We start from the raw sequence: 15,367 nt of genomic DNA on the forward strand, positions 1-15,367 counted from the left end.
ATTGTAATATATCTATTACACAAATATACAGCGAGAAATAGTTTTACTTGCAAATAGCGCAACTTCGAATGGATAGCGGTGGCTAATTGGCTAATATGTTCTTCGTAAGTTCGTACGAGTATGGCTCTTGGCATGAAAACTTAGCGTGGTCTGTCTGACTCTATCTCTCAAACTATAATAGTAAATTCACGCATGTTTGTCATTGTCATAGATTAAGGGGGCCTGCTGCTTTATCTAGTAATCTATTTCAATATATTGGTCTGTGATTGTGATTAAGTACCTAATATTAGCTGTCTTGTAATTGATCTGTCTCGCGCACCGGGCCGTCCAGCAATTTTAGATAGATAGAATACTCTTTATTGGCACACCTCAGTAAAAGATACAGCTTAAACAAAAACAATTGATTAGATAGAGGCAGACAACGGGCGGTCTTATCGCGAAAGTGCGACTTCCACCTTCTTAGCTTTGATTTCCTTTTCCTTCTTTCCTTGACATTATATAACTTGCTTCGAGGACAAAAGTAAAATTTCACGAATAAACACGTGGAACATCATATTCCCTGAATTGTCGTTTCTTTATAATGGTATTTGTATCTGTAGGCAATTTGGTACACAACACAAATACATCCAATTACCTACGTAACAAAAAGATGCCTGATGAATAGTGAAGTAAATTGTTTTCTTTTATCCAGGGTAAATATTCTTATCGTGATGTCGGCATTGGTCCCATAACTCCCATAGTAAAACTTGTTAAGTATAGATTCTATAAATTCACTAGGCAGAGTATGGCCACCATATCGACTACCGTAGGCTCGGAGAGCCAAAAAACAGTTTCGTTTTGAGAAAAATAAACATAACTTTTTTGTTTGTTTGAATAAACTGATGCCTGTATGTGGCTTAATTCTTAACTTTATGAGCTCTTTTAAACTAATTGCTTGAACTTATAATACAATGCTTGTTTACGAAAATAGCATGTCCGTTAAGCCAAAAACACGACTGTTTTAAGAAGGGCGTCCCTTACGCCTCTTTTTTACGGTTTATCTTATTTAAAAAAGGGCGTAATGTACAAAAAAAATTAAACTGTTTTAGTACCATTTGGCGTAAATTCAACAATTTCGTTGCAATATTGGCAACTTGAATTTAAGGAACACACTTCTAAGTAATACGATCGTCGAATAATTTTACTTTTGCATACTATAATACTATTAGGTACAATAGTAGTTTTGACACTTCGTATGTCTGTTCAGTAAAACTTAATGAATATGCGATTATTTATGACATAACATCAGAGTAGGAAGCAAAAAAGGCATATGGCCAGGCCTACGTACTTTTATGGATTTAAATCCAAACGTTATAGACAATAACTTTCATAAGGTTAATCCTTTAAGACGAAACAGGAGCTGAGTTTTAAATATTTTAGGTAAATATACCCGTCTCGCTAACGGAAAGTAGTGCGATAAGGACAAGGCGAAAAATTTTGCGTTAAAATCTCAAAAGTCGAGGTTTCGTACTCCTCTGTTTCCTCCTCCAAAACTTAACCAATCGTAACCAAATTTGGAAATCTAAATGATTATGAAATTATCTGTGTCGGACCGTTTTGCTTTTTTGGCTAATTGATATCAGTTTTGAATGCCACGCCTCTCATTGCGGCATAGTCAATTAGGCCATTTTGGCCATTTTTGAAGGGCTCTAGCGCCTTAAAAAACAAAAATATAAAAAAAGCAAACCGGTCCGACACAGATATTGACAATATTAATCTGTGTTGAAAAAATCATTACTCTAGCTTCAAAAACCACGGAGGAAAACGAGGAGTACGTTTGTATGGAGAAATGACCACTCCCGTTGGCCCTTTTAAACAAAAAAGTATTCATATTACGGCCCAAATAGCACAGTCACATACAGTACTAAAAATTACCAGTGTAACCTTAACTAATCGCAATAATTATAATTTGAATATAGTCATATTTTATTATTTTCATAAAACTGATGAAAGTACCTACTCACTAGTTCGTTTAAATTGTAAATTTTTAGTAACCCCATAAATAAAGCATTAATGAGCACATGAACAGGTAATGCGAGTACCTACTTAATAAAAACCGGCCAAGTGCGAGTCGGACTCGCGTTCCAAGGGTTCCGTACATTACACAATTTTTATAATGTATTTTTTTATGTGAAACGTGAGTGAAATCTCTTTAAAAATCCGTAGGGGTCGGAACAAAAACTAAGTAATTCAGTCCGACTCACGCTTGACTGTACATTTCTAATAGGTTTTCCTGTCATCTATAGATATAGACTTATTTTTTTATGTATTTTTTTCAAAATTTTAGACCCAGTAGTTTCGGAGATAAAGGGGGGAATGGTCATTTTTTGCCTAATTTTTGAATTACTTCTAAACTGTTTATTCGAAAATTATAAAAAAAAATATTTGAGATCCTTACAATAAGCTCTTTCATTTGATATGTAACATGATATAGTTTGAAAAACTTTATTTTTTAATTTTCTCATTTTCCCACAAAAGTGGCCCCCCTTGTTTAAAATTCATTTGTTTACGTTACATGTCCGGATTTGGATCACAAACTTACATATGTGTACCAAATTTCAACTTAATTGGTCGAGTAGTTCCGGAGAAAATCGGCTGTGACAGACGGACAGACAGACAGACAGACGCATCAGTGATCCTATAAGGGTTCCGTTTTTTCCTTTTGAGGTACGGACCCTAAAAATTGACAAGGAAAGTACTAGGTCATCCCACTTAAACACAAAAAAGCAACAATTATAAACTCGAAATTGTACATAGTATGTTGGCGTATCTCTTACATTGAATTGTCTAACACACGTATAAATATCCACTAGTTGTGGGCGTAACGTACATTAGGCACTCAAAAATCTACTGCAAATAGGCGTAACGGACAAAAAATTTGCACAGATTTAATCAAATTTCCGATGCAAAAGGGCGTATCGTACACAAAGTTCGGAGTTACGCCAAAATGTCTCACAACATTTTTTTGAATTGGCAAATACGGCAAAATATGTTGGAAAATTGTGTTCAAGTATTGATTTTTCATAGGGCTTAACGGACATTTTTTCAAGTCAGCGAACCGTTAAATATACCATTCGATAGAGAAAAAAATACTCAGTATATTTAACTGCATTCATAACTCATTTTCGCCATATTGTCCCTTGCGCCCTTTGAGCCTACGGCAGTCGATATCCATACTTCGTATAAAAATAATTATAAGCACACATTATATTTTATGAGCTATATGACCCGCAAACCCACATGGCTTCGCCATTTCGAGAATTAAAAAAACTGTTTCGACAAAAACTTTCATAACTTGCTTACAAAATTTCACGAGAATCGATTGAGAAATGACATTTCTTCAGAGTTGGGCAAAAATTAACTTGAATAAGAATAAGAATAAAAACAGAAATTTTATTCTTATTCAAATCGATTTGAATTAGAATTATTCTTGCACTAGTTATTTTAGAATAAAATTAAGGTGAATAAATCATGTGACTCTTATTTTAAATGCGGAATAAAAAACAGAATAATTATTCTAGAAGTGGGCCTATTCTAACTAAGGTTTTATTCAATTAAAATGTTATTTAGAATTAAGTTAATTTTGTAGTACAATCGGTTATATTTTGTAAGTTGATTTTCACCCTTCTATTTAAAAGTCGGATTGATTTGATATTTGTTACTATAGTTTAGGTATAGTACACATTGAAGAGTTCCGGTATACACTATCTAGTTCTATCATCCGATCAGGGTGCTTAGCCTACATGCCAAACGTTGACCCTCCGTAGAGTTGCGCATAGTCTCTCTCTATCCTTCCTTGAGATGCAAAAACATAATAATACCTACACCAAGTTATTTATAGCATTAAGTTAAATTTATATTCTCATTTTAAGTGAATAATGTATATTCTTATGAGAATAAATGTCTTAAACCATATCACTCTTACATATTAGTGCAATAGAGAGACAGATAGCGTTTCGTTGTCGTAGCGCAAACGTTTGGCATGTTGGCTACGCTCCCAATGTGCCTAGCCAAGATGCCAATTTTTGTTTTTATTTTAATAACCGAATCATTAGGTAAATTTAGCTGTTCTAGGGGCCTAGCCAACATGCCAATCGCTTGCGCTCCAACAACGAAGCGCTTTCTGTCTCTATCACTCTTACATATTAGTGCGATAGAGAGACAAAGATAGCGTTTCGTTGTGACAGCCCAAAGTTTGGCGTGTTGGCTACGCTCCCAATGTGCCTAGCCAAGATGCCAATTTTTATTTAAATAACCAAATCATTAGGTAAATTAAGCTGTTCTGGGGGCCTAGCCAACATGGCGATCGCTTGGGCTCCAACAACGAAGCGCTTTCTTTCTCTATTACACTTACATATTAGTGCGATAGAGAGACAAAGATAGCGTTTCGTTGTCGTAGCGCGAACGTTTGGCATGTTGGCTACGCTCCCAATGTGCCTAGCCAAGATGCCAATTTTTGTTTTTTAATTTAATAACCAAATCATTAGAACAATTTAGCTGTTTTTAGCGCTTTCTTTCTCTATCACTCTTACATATTAGTGCGATAGAGAGACAAAGATAACGTTTCGTTGCCGTAGCGCGAACGTTTGGCATGTTGGCTACGCTCCCAATGTGCCTAGCCAAGATGCCAATTTTTGTTTTTAATTTAATAACCAAATCATTAGGACAATTTAGCTGTTTTTAGCGCTTTCTGTCTCTATCACTCTTACATATTAGTGCGATAGAGAGACAGAGATAGCGTTTCGTTGTCGTAGCGCAAACGATTGGCATATTGGCTACGCACCCAAGGTGCCTAGCCTAGATGACAATTTTTGTTTTTAATTGAATAACCAAATCATTGATTAATTAGCTGTTCTGGGGGCATAGCCAAGATGCCAATCGCTTGTGCTCCGACAACGCAGCACTTTCTGTCTCTATCACTCTTACATATTAGTGCGATAGAGAGACAGAGATACCGTTTCGTTCTCGTAGCGCAAACGATTGGCATTTTGGCTACGCACCCAAGGTGCCTAGCCAAGATGTCAATTTTTGTTTTTAATTTGATAACCAAATCTTTGGGTACAACTTAGCTGTTCAGGGGGCCTAGCCAATATGCCTATCACTTGCGCTTCAACAACGAAGCACTTTCTGTCTCTATCACTCTTACATATTAGTGCGATAGAGAGACAAAGATAGCGTTTCGTTCTCGTAGCGCAAACGTTTGTCATGTTGGCTATTACGCTCCCAATGTGCCTAGCCAAGATGACAATTTTTGTTTTTAATTTAATAACCAAATCTTTGGGTACAATTTAGCTGTTCTGGGGGCCTAGCCATTATGCCAATCGTTTGCGCTCCGACAACGAAGCGTTCTCTCTGTCTCTCTATCGCACTAATATGTAAGAGTGATAGAGACAGAAAGCGCTTCGTTGTTGGAGCGCAAGCGATTGGCATATTGGCTAGGCCTCCAGAACAACTAAATTTACCTAATGATTCGGTTATTAAAATAAAAACAAAAATTGACATCTTGGCAAGGCACATTGGGAGCGTAGCCAACATGCCAAACGTTCGCGCTACGACAACGAAACCTATCGTTGTCTCTCTATCGCACTAATATGTAAGAGTGATAGAGAAAGAAAGCGCTTCGTTGTTGGAGCCCAAGCGATTGGCATGTTGGCTAGGCCCCCAGAACAGCTTAATTTACCTAATGATTTGGTTATAAAAATAAAAACAAAAATTGGCATCTTGGCTAGGCACATTGGGAGCGTAGCCAACACGCCAAACGTTTGCGCTACGACAACGAAACGCTATCTTTGTCTCTCTATCGCACTAATATGTAAGAGTGATAGAGACAGAAAGCGCTTCGTTGTTGGAGCGCAAGCGATTGGCATGTTGGCTAGGCCCCTAGAACAGCTAAATTTACCTAATGATTCGGTTATTAAAAAAAACAAAAATTGGCATCTTGGCTAGGCACATTGGGAGCGTAGCCAATATGCCAATAGTTTGCGCTACGTCAACGGAACGCTACCTCCGTCTCTCTATCGCACTAATATGTAAGAGTGATAGAGACAAAGCGCTTCGTTGTCGGAGCGCAAACGATTGGCATCTTGGCTAGGCCCCTAGACCAGCTAAATTGAACCTAATGATTTGGTTAGTAAATTAAAAATAATACGGTTACTGAAACTATGCGTTATGCGACAGTCAATTTGTAAGATTTTATTCCATAAAATAGGTATAAATTAGACAAGAGGCTAACTACTATTACATCTACCTAACTATACGTAATTAGTACCTATACGGTACCCGGACTACATTTTTATTCGTGGAATATTATTTCGATTAAAAATCATGATTATATTTATTTGGTTAAGAATAAGTTATTCTCATTCAATTTTTTCTCGTACGAATTATTCCCGACCAAAATTATTTGAATATTTTTGACGGGAATAAAATCGAGATGATTTTATTCCTACGAATTCTTATTCAAATAATGATTTTATTCTTGAATGCCCAACACTGAGAAATGTGAACTGTTCCTATATAAGGGAGAACCGCCGGACAATCCGGACATACGAAACCAGTGTTGCCAAAGCTGAAACAAACAGGCTTTGCGCTCGCTGGGTCAGTAAGCACACATGTAATAAAACGTATCGTTGCAGGGTAGCGTACTGGAGACGCCAGTGGTGCTGGTTGGCAACAAGGTGGACCAGATCGGCGACCGCATGGTGTCCACCGAGGAGGGCCAGCGCCGCTGCAAGGAGATTGGCTGCGTGTGCTTCCACGAGATCTCCGTCCGCGAGAGCATCGACCAGGCGAGTGTTGCGTAGAGTAGCAAAGACCACCTCAACTACTAGACGGAGCACATAACACAATCGAGGTCGCCCACCACCACCACGCATAAGCGCACCCGTACAAAAACTACAAATTTAGTATAAGTAGGAGCGAAACCGCTCATTTCAGTTGCGCCCACAATTATGCTTTAGGGGTGTAGGTACTGAGTTGTTATAGTATAAAATGATGTAGAATACAACTTAGTTAAGCTGCTCAAATCGTAGCATTTTACAAGTTAAACTGGAACTATGTTCCTTCCTCCTCCTAAAGTATGAAGCATGTTCCTCGTGTACCTTGTCAAGTAAACGATTTATAAAGGATGACTCACGCTAGGCCGGGCCGGGGCCGGGCCGGAACTTCAGGCGCTACGTTTTCTATGGAAAGCACCACGTAATCACTGATCAGCCGTCAACCGTCATAGAAAATGACGTGTCGGACGTCTCGGAGCACGGCCCGGTCTAACGCGCGTGAGTCATCCAGATCATCCTTAATGCGGTGTCTGCGTAGCAATGTGTCCAGTCCGGCGACCGTATGCTACCCCATTGGAAAGGGATTACCGCAAAAAGATCGGCTTTTTGTGCTTTCAGATATTCAACATTTTGTCTACTTGACTGGGCGACTAAAAGTCGACTGTTTCATAATCAGTTTTCATAGATCAGTAATCGGTAGGTACTCATAATCAGTAATTTATTTGCTAACACGTGGTGCAAAAAGGTCATATTTTTAAAAAAGAACTACACGTTTGGTCACAAAGACCTCATGGGTCACAAAAATATCATGTGTACCCACCGCATGCATACCTTTACTTAGGTATATTTACTAGAAATCTTGAGTGGTATAATCCACCTTAACAGATACATACTCAAATATAAGGTTCCGTACTAAATTTATTTATATATAAGTAATTAAAACATTTCGCGATGTCGTACGTCATCATAATAGTGGTATTAGGTAATACTTAAGGAAACGTAAATCCCGTAAATCGCTCGGGGAGCATGTGATATTAAACCTACGTGTTAGGAACGTATCGTGCCTACCAAGTCGTACAGGTATGTTTGATGTTTGTACTCGTAACTCACATAAGCACCCGTGCCTACTTTATGAGCTAAAGCAGTTCATGTTTAGGCGTTACTTAATAAACAATAAGGGAGTATTACATTTTCCTCCCAACCTATTAATAGCGTTCAGTTCAATCCGGAGGTCCCGGGTTCAAACCCCGGCTCGTACCAATGAGTTTTTAGGAACTTATGTACGAAACATCATTTGATATTTACCAGTCGCTTTTCGGTGAAGGAAAACATCGTGAGGAAACCGGACTAATCCCAATAAGGCCTAGTTTACCCTCTGGGTTGGAAGGTCAGATGGCAGTCGTTTTCGTAATGACTCCTCTACACGAATGGCCAACGCCGGCCAATCCAAGGGACGCATTTATGCATTAGAGGGAGCAAGTGATATTGCTATCTCAGTCTACCGCATAGCTGCGTCCCTTGGATTGGCCGGCGTTGGCCATTCGTGTAGAGGAGCCATAAAAACTAGTGCCTACGATAATTCTCGGGATTAGTTGCCAAGCGGGCCCATACACGAGCCGTAGCAAAATGCCGGGACAACGAATGTGTGAAAGTAGATAAATGTAAAATACCTACCTATGACTACTTTTATTTAGTAATATGGCCTTGTGTTGATTACAATAGGTACATATGATACATGTCTGACATGTTTAATGTTTACGAACAGCCGCAAGTTTTACGTTACAGAGGATGACAGATTAAGGTTAGGATAACGACGCCGTTGTTGCGAATGCCAAATCGCCATGTGCGCGATTTTAAGGGACTGTCAACACCCAATGTCCTTGAAATTGATGTTACCTACTTAAGCATTTTTAAGAAAAACTATTTGTTTTAGTTAACCAAAAAAAACATGACTATTCATATTCATTATAGTTATTTCAAACACCACAGTCTCGGCCGTACTCGATACATGATTTGAACGAATCGGCGCGATAGAAATTAATTGCAAAGATTGGTTTAAAGTCACCATTATAAACGGTTCTAGAAATCTTAATTTTTTTACTTGTGGGTCTGCAATTAAAATAACAATTTCAAACCATTTATACCTAAACCGCTAACATAGATATAGATGGTCAAGCAAATCTTGTCAGTGGAAAAAGGCGCGAAATTCAAATTTTCTATGGGATGATATCCTTACGCGCCTACATTTTTCAAATTTTCCGCCTTTTTCTACTGACAAGATCTGCTTGACCCAGTATAGGTAGGTACTAACACTAACACATTTATTACACAAATAATCCACATTATTTTTATTTATTTCAATCATTTATTACAATAGTTTTCTTATTAAATATTCAGTAATATGTAACATGCGACAGTGCTATCTCATTTGTTTTGTATTTTGTTTCAGGTAACTATTTGCCAATCAAAATTCGAGCATTTAACGAATTTGGCATTCTCAACGACGGTATTCAGTCTTAATTTAACTTGGTATGTATTTATGTTTTGTCATCACTTAGATTGATTTTCTAAATTATTTTAATAGAATTCTATTCGCAATTAGTTTTGGGTATATACTTAGTGCAAGGCTGCGTAGTTAAGAAAATAATTAGATTATCTAAGTCATAGATTTATAAGGCATAGATTCCTAGTTCGTACACCCCAAGTGAAGCCATTACAAGTGCGACGTCACGTCACACTCGCATCATCGTATTCGAACGGCCCTCGCAGTACTCAAAGTCAAATCGGTCTGTGTACACCTCCCGTTTAAAAATCAAAAACTACAGGAAAGATGGTTGTTTGTACAGTGAATGGGTGTCACAACACATCATATAATAAAAACAAACCGCTTGATATTACATTTCACGCGTAAGTATCGAGTTTAATGTGATATTTTTACATAATCGTAAATACAAAAATCCAAATTTTCGTCAGCCGCCATTTCTTCTAAATGTTGCCAGTGTAGTGAATATTTTTTCCTCCAAATGGGACATGACGTCTACATTCTAAAATAAATACGCTCCATTAAATTTCATTGTATAATTATAGAAAGTTAATTATTTAGGTAAGTATTTACTTTTTTCTTATTTTTATTTTGTGTCATGTTCGTTTCAGTTTTCTGACTGATCTACTTCTGTCTGCGAGATAGAAGGAAAAAAATAGACTAAATCGGAATGACGCAATATGGAAACATTGGAAACGGACTAAACACAGTCGAATATGCTCTGTCCTATTTAAATTTATTCTTATTATTTTATGCACATTTGTTAAATAAATAAAAATAGTAAAAACTTATCAGCTATTTATTTAATCCTTATTTCACAAAGTACAGAAATGCAACAAATCCCAAAATAAACAAAAAGCTTTTGCTACAAAATCGAATCTATACACTTCCAAATTATTAATAACCAAGTGTGATGTTGTTAAAATTCCCCTACTTTGAGAGAAGTAAATGAATACTGGCAACATATTTTGTATATATGTGTGTGTTTGCTGAGCGTAAAACACGAGCGTTCCACGCACACATCGATCGTGTTTCGGCTTCACTTTTGGCAGGTTAGCCGTATGGAGACTATCCGTCTATGCGTTATTAGTTTAAGATCTAAGTAATTACAGTCACGTCAACTGTGAGACGGCGGCCATTGACTAAAGGGTGGCGTAATGACAACATTGACAACCCGTCACCTGCCCATTATTTGTTCATTTGCATACTCGTATTACTACTTGTGGAACTCCGATTTCACATTTTCAGGATTTCGTAATGAAATATGAACTCTTATAGGTTTGCTTTGTCCGTCTATCTTATGTTGTGAACTTGAATGACTTATGTTAAAACATGTTAAAAAGCTGTTATTTGGCAAATGTACACTACACCTACCACATCACGCATGACTAAATATTATGCTTAATTCTCGAAAAAAAAAAACATATATACTTACCCGTGGTTCCTACTCTGACCTCTAATGTTGTTTTTCTTATAAGTACGTTATGATTTCAGACAACACCTACACACCGTAAATATTTCTACTAATGTTATAAATGTGAAATTCTATATAATTGGATGTTCAGTCCAGATGTTTATTTATTTGGTGAAAAAATCAGCAGTGAAACTTGATTTCGGTGAATCATTCATTTATGTCCAAATTTTCTATGGATATTGTAAATCGTTACAAGAGGTCTTTGGAGGTTTATGATAAATACTGGAAGGCACTTTTATTTTGTTAACACATATTTATTATTTAAAATACAACATTGGATACACGTCTTGTTTTGACGGCTGGTGGAAGTAGAGTGATTGACAATAGGCCTGTTGCAAGTAACAAAGAATCATGGAAATAATGGTTTCAACGAAACATATATGTGGTATTATCTATGAAAAGGGACCTTATTGTCGATGGCGCTTACGACACTAACATCGATGAGCACAAAACGTAGTAGTTTAAAATTGGGGATTCTGGCCCATTTTAGTTATTTTGATTTCCAATTTAGCAATTAAGTTTCTTTGATTACTGGAACATTCAATGTTGCTGTCTATCCAATGCGGAGGTCAATTTATGTTATGTGACGCTGATGAACTTATCAGTCATCGGGTTTAAAGGTCCCTTTGTAGTTTTTTATAAATAACTCGTAAACGGTGACCTGTAGCAAAAATGTTCTGATACATAAGTAATCTGCGTAAAATTGTCTACATTAAATATGCTATACACTTTTTCGCTAGGATCAGTATTTAAAAAAATATTTAAGGTAAAAAGTTAAATATGATCAATTGTTAATATTTTTTGTAAATAACTCGTAAACGGTGGCCTGTACCAAAAAATGTTCTGATACATAAGTAATCTACTTAAAATCTACTCACACCAGAGGATGCTGAAGACCGGACGCTTAGCTAAAACGCTAGGTTGAAGGAGAAGAAGATTGATCCTAGCGAAAAAGTATATAGAATATTTAAGGCGCTCTTATACTCGAGTTTTACGTTTTCAAGGGGGTGAAGCAGACGAGTGGTAGAATGGGCAGGCGGGCGCCCCGCGCGGCGCACCGCACCATTCCCGCGCAGCACGTCTACGTCCTTATTCTGACGACATCGGTATTCTGAATCGTCAGTTCCGGGATTTTTAGTTCGGCAATTAATATTGAAAAAGATTTATTAGTAAATTCGAATGTTGATGAGTACTTAATGAAATTAAAAACCGGACAAGCGCGAGTCGGACTCGCCCACTGAGCCCACCGAGGGTTCCGAACTTTTTAGTATTTGTTGTTATAGCGGCAACAGAAATACATCATCTGTGAAAATTTCAACTGTCTATCTAACTAACTATCACGGTTCGTGAGATACAGCCTGCTGACAGACGGACGGACGAACGGACGGACAGCGGAGTCTTACTAATAGGGTTCCGTTTTACCCTTTGGGTAGGGAACCCTAAAAATGGTAGGTAAGACGGTGAGGTCGGTGAGTGTACCTAAATAATTATTAATTATATGTATACAATATGAGTGTATACTTGACTGATCATGTTTTTGTAAAAATCGATTTCGACTGGCAAAACATATTATTTTTTGGCAACCGGGTTTTTTAACCTAATTAGACCCCGCTGAATCCGAAATTGCCGGTTGATTGATCGAATTCTTGACTGGAAGTGAGATAGTTGATATTAAAGGTCCCTTTTTTTTAGTTTTTCGTAAATAACTCTTAAACGGTGGCGCATAGCAAAAATTTTCTTAAACATAAGTAATCTGCATAAAATTGCCTACAAGAAAGATTCCGTACAATTTTTCGCTAGGATCAATATTCAAAGAGATATTAAGGCGGGAAAGTTAATTATAATCACTTTTTGAAGGTCTCTTTTTTTAGTTTTTCGTAAATAACTCGTAAACGGTGGCCAATATAAAAAAAATTGTTAAACGTTAATAATCGACACAACATTTTCAATAAAAAAAGATTTAGTACATTTTTAGCAGGGATCAATATTTAAAAAGATAATAAAGAGGGAAAGTTAATTATAATAAATTCTAAGGTTCCTTGTTTTTATTTTTTCGTTAATAATTTGAAAAGTATGACTCATAGCAAAAACAAATTTTACACAAATAATAAACATAAAATTTCCTACAAGAAATATGTAGAACACTTTTCGCTAGGATCAATATTTAAAAAGACAAAGCATCCGGTAAGTCAATTATAATCAATTTTAAAGTCCCTTTTTAGTTTTTTGTAAATAACTCGTAAACGGTGTCCCATAGCACAATAGGTTTTTATGAATAAATAATCTCCATAAAATTTTCTGCAAAAAACATCTGAACACTTTTCTCTAGGATCAATATTTAAAACGATATTAAAGGAAGAAAGTTAATCACAATCAGTTCACAGGTCGCTTTTTTTTCGTAAATAACTCGTAAACGGTTGCAACGGGGGCAGTTGCAAAAAATATTATACATAAATATTGAACATAAAATTGTCCACAAAAAAGGTTTTGTACACTTTTTCACTACGATCAATATTTAATGAGGTATTAAAGGGGGTAAGTTAATTATAATCAATTTCCAGGTCCCTATTTTAAGTTTTTCGTAAATGACTCGTAAACGGTGGCCCATAGCAAAATAGGTTCTTAATGTTAACTAACCCCCCTTGGCTAAAAAGTGGCCTCCATGTTTAAAATTCATTTGTTTACGTAAGATGTCCGTCTTTGGGTCACGAATTTACATGTGTGTACCAAATTTCAACTTAATTGGTCCAGTACTTTTGAAGAAAATGGGCTGTGACAGACGGACAGACAGACAGACAGTCGCACGAGTGATCCTATAAGGGTTCCGTTTTTTCCTTTTGAGGTACGGGACCCTAAAAACTAAAAAAAGTGACATGTGAATTGATTGTAATGAACTTTCTTCCTTTAATATCGTTTTAAATATTGATCCTAGAGAAAAGTGTTCAGATGTTTTTTGTAGGAAATTTTATGTAGATTATTTATTCATAAAACCTATTTTGCTATGGGACACCGTTTACGAGTTATTTACAAAAAACTAAAAAGGGACTTTAAAATTGATTGTAATTAACTTACCGGCTGCTTTGTCTTTTTAAATATTGATCCTAGCGAAAAGTGTTCTACATGTTTCTTGTAGGAAATTTTATGTTTATTATTTATGTGTGATCAACAGGGTAAAGACCGGTAGTGATCACCGAATCGTAAGAGGCACACTGAATATCAATATTAAACTTGAAAGGTCCAGCCTGATGAAGTCTACGCTCCGACTCCGACCTACTCGAGCCCATGTTCAAAACCCCGAAAGCTTTCAACTCGAGCTCTCTAACCGCTTTGCTTGCCTAGAGAACTTGGCTTCAGTGGACGAAATCAACGACGGGCTAGTGGAAACTATCCACACAGTAGGGTCTAAGTTTTTTAGACCCCGCCGTAAAGATAGACCTCAGAAATTGACCGAGCAAACCTTAAACCTCATGGCTGAACGACGCTCGCTACAGTTGCAGTCTCCCGATGACGCGGAGTCATATAGGCAGCTCAATAGACGTATATCTAAGTCCTTGCGACATGATCTGCGTCTCTTTAATACTAACCGTATTAAAGAGACTATTGAGCGAAACCAAGGCTCCAAAGTGTTCGCAAAGGACAAAGCAACGCAAGCAAAGCAAGGGTCTATTGGGCAAAGCCAGCTGACAAAGCTGAAACGGGAAGATGGCAGCATAGCGTCGAGCAAAGCGGAGGTTTTAGGTGAGATCGAGAGGTTCTATGGACAGTTATACACTTCGATCGCAAAGCCCGTTGACAGCTTGGTAGGAGATCCAAGAGCCAAGCTGTCCCGACATTATACCGAAGATATCCCGGACATCAGTCTGTACGAGATTAGGATGGCCCTGAAGCAGCTTAAGAACAACAAGGCGCCGGGCAAAGACGAAATCACTTCAGAGCTTCTGAGAGCGGGTGGAACACCGGTACTTAAAGTCCTCCAGAAGCTCTTTAATTCCGCCTTGTCCGAGGGCATAACGCCTGAAACATGGAATAGAGGCGAGGTGGTGCTGTTCTTCAAAAAAGGTGATAACAACCTATTGAAGAACTACAGACCCATCATGCTTCTGAGCCATGTCTATAAGCTGTTTTCAAGGGTCATCACGAACCGTCTCGAACACAGACTTGATGACTTCCAGCCTCCCGAACAAGCCGGTTTCCGAAAAGGCTATAGTACCATAGACCACATCCATACGCTGCGGCAAGTTATACAGAAGACCTAAGAGTATAACTTGCCATTATGCTTAGCGTTTGTGGACTATGAGAAAGCCTCCGATTCGGTGGAAATATGGGCGGTGCTTGAGTCTCTTCAGCGATGCCATATTGACTATCGGTACATCGAAGTGTTGAAGTGTTTGTATAATAACGCCACCATGTCGGTCCGAGTACAGGAGCAGAGCACGAGGGCAATTCCATTGCAAAGAGGCGTAAGGCAGGGAGACGTTATCTCTCCGAAACTGTTTACTGCCGTAATGGAAGACGCCTTCAAGCTCCTGGAATGGG

General features: G+C 37.6%; 1 protein-coding gene across 2 annotated transcripts in view; it reads left to right on the forward strand.

The window, feature by feature from the left end:
• Positions 1–6,869, forward strand: part of LOC134806891 (ras-related and estrogen-regulated growth inhibitor-like) — a 42,710-nt gene extending 35,841 nt beyond the window's left edge. For both annotated transcript variants that reach the window (XM_063780313.1, XM_063780314.1), the window contains exon 5: positions 6,675–6,869. In XM_063780313.1, the coding sequence (XP_063636383.1) occupies positions 6,675–6,842 (168 nt within the window). In that variant the 3' untranslated portion in view covers positions 6,843–6,869. The remainder of the gene's footprint in view (positions 1–6,674) is intronic.
• The last annotated feature ends 8,498 nt before the right edge of the window (positions 6,870–15,367 follow it).

Source organism: Cydia splendana, chromosome 3 (genome assembly GCF_910591565.1).
Source record: "Cydia splendana chromosome 3, ilCydSple1.2, whole genome shotgun sequence".
Classification (NCBI taxonomy): Eukaryota; Metazoa; Arthropoda; class Insecta; order Lepidoptera; family Tortricidae; genus Cydia; species Cydia splendana.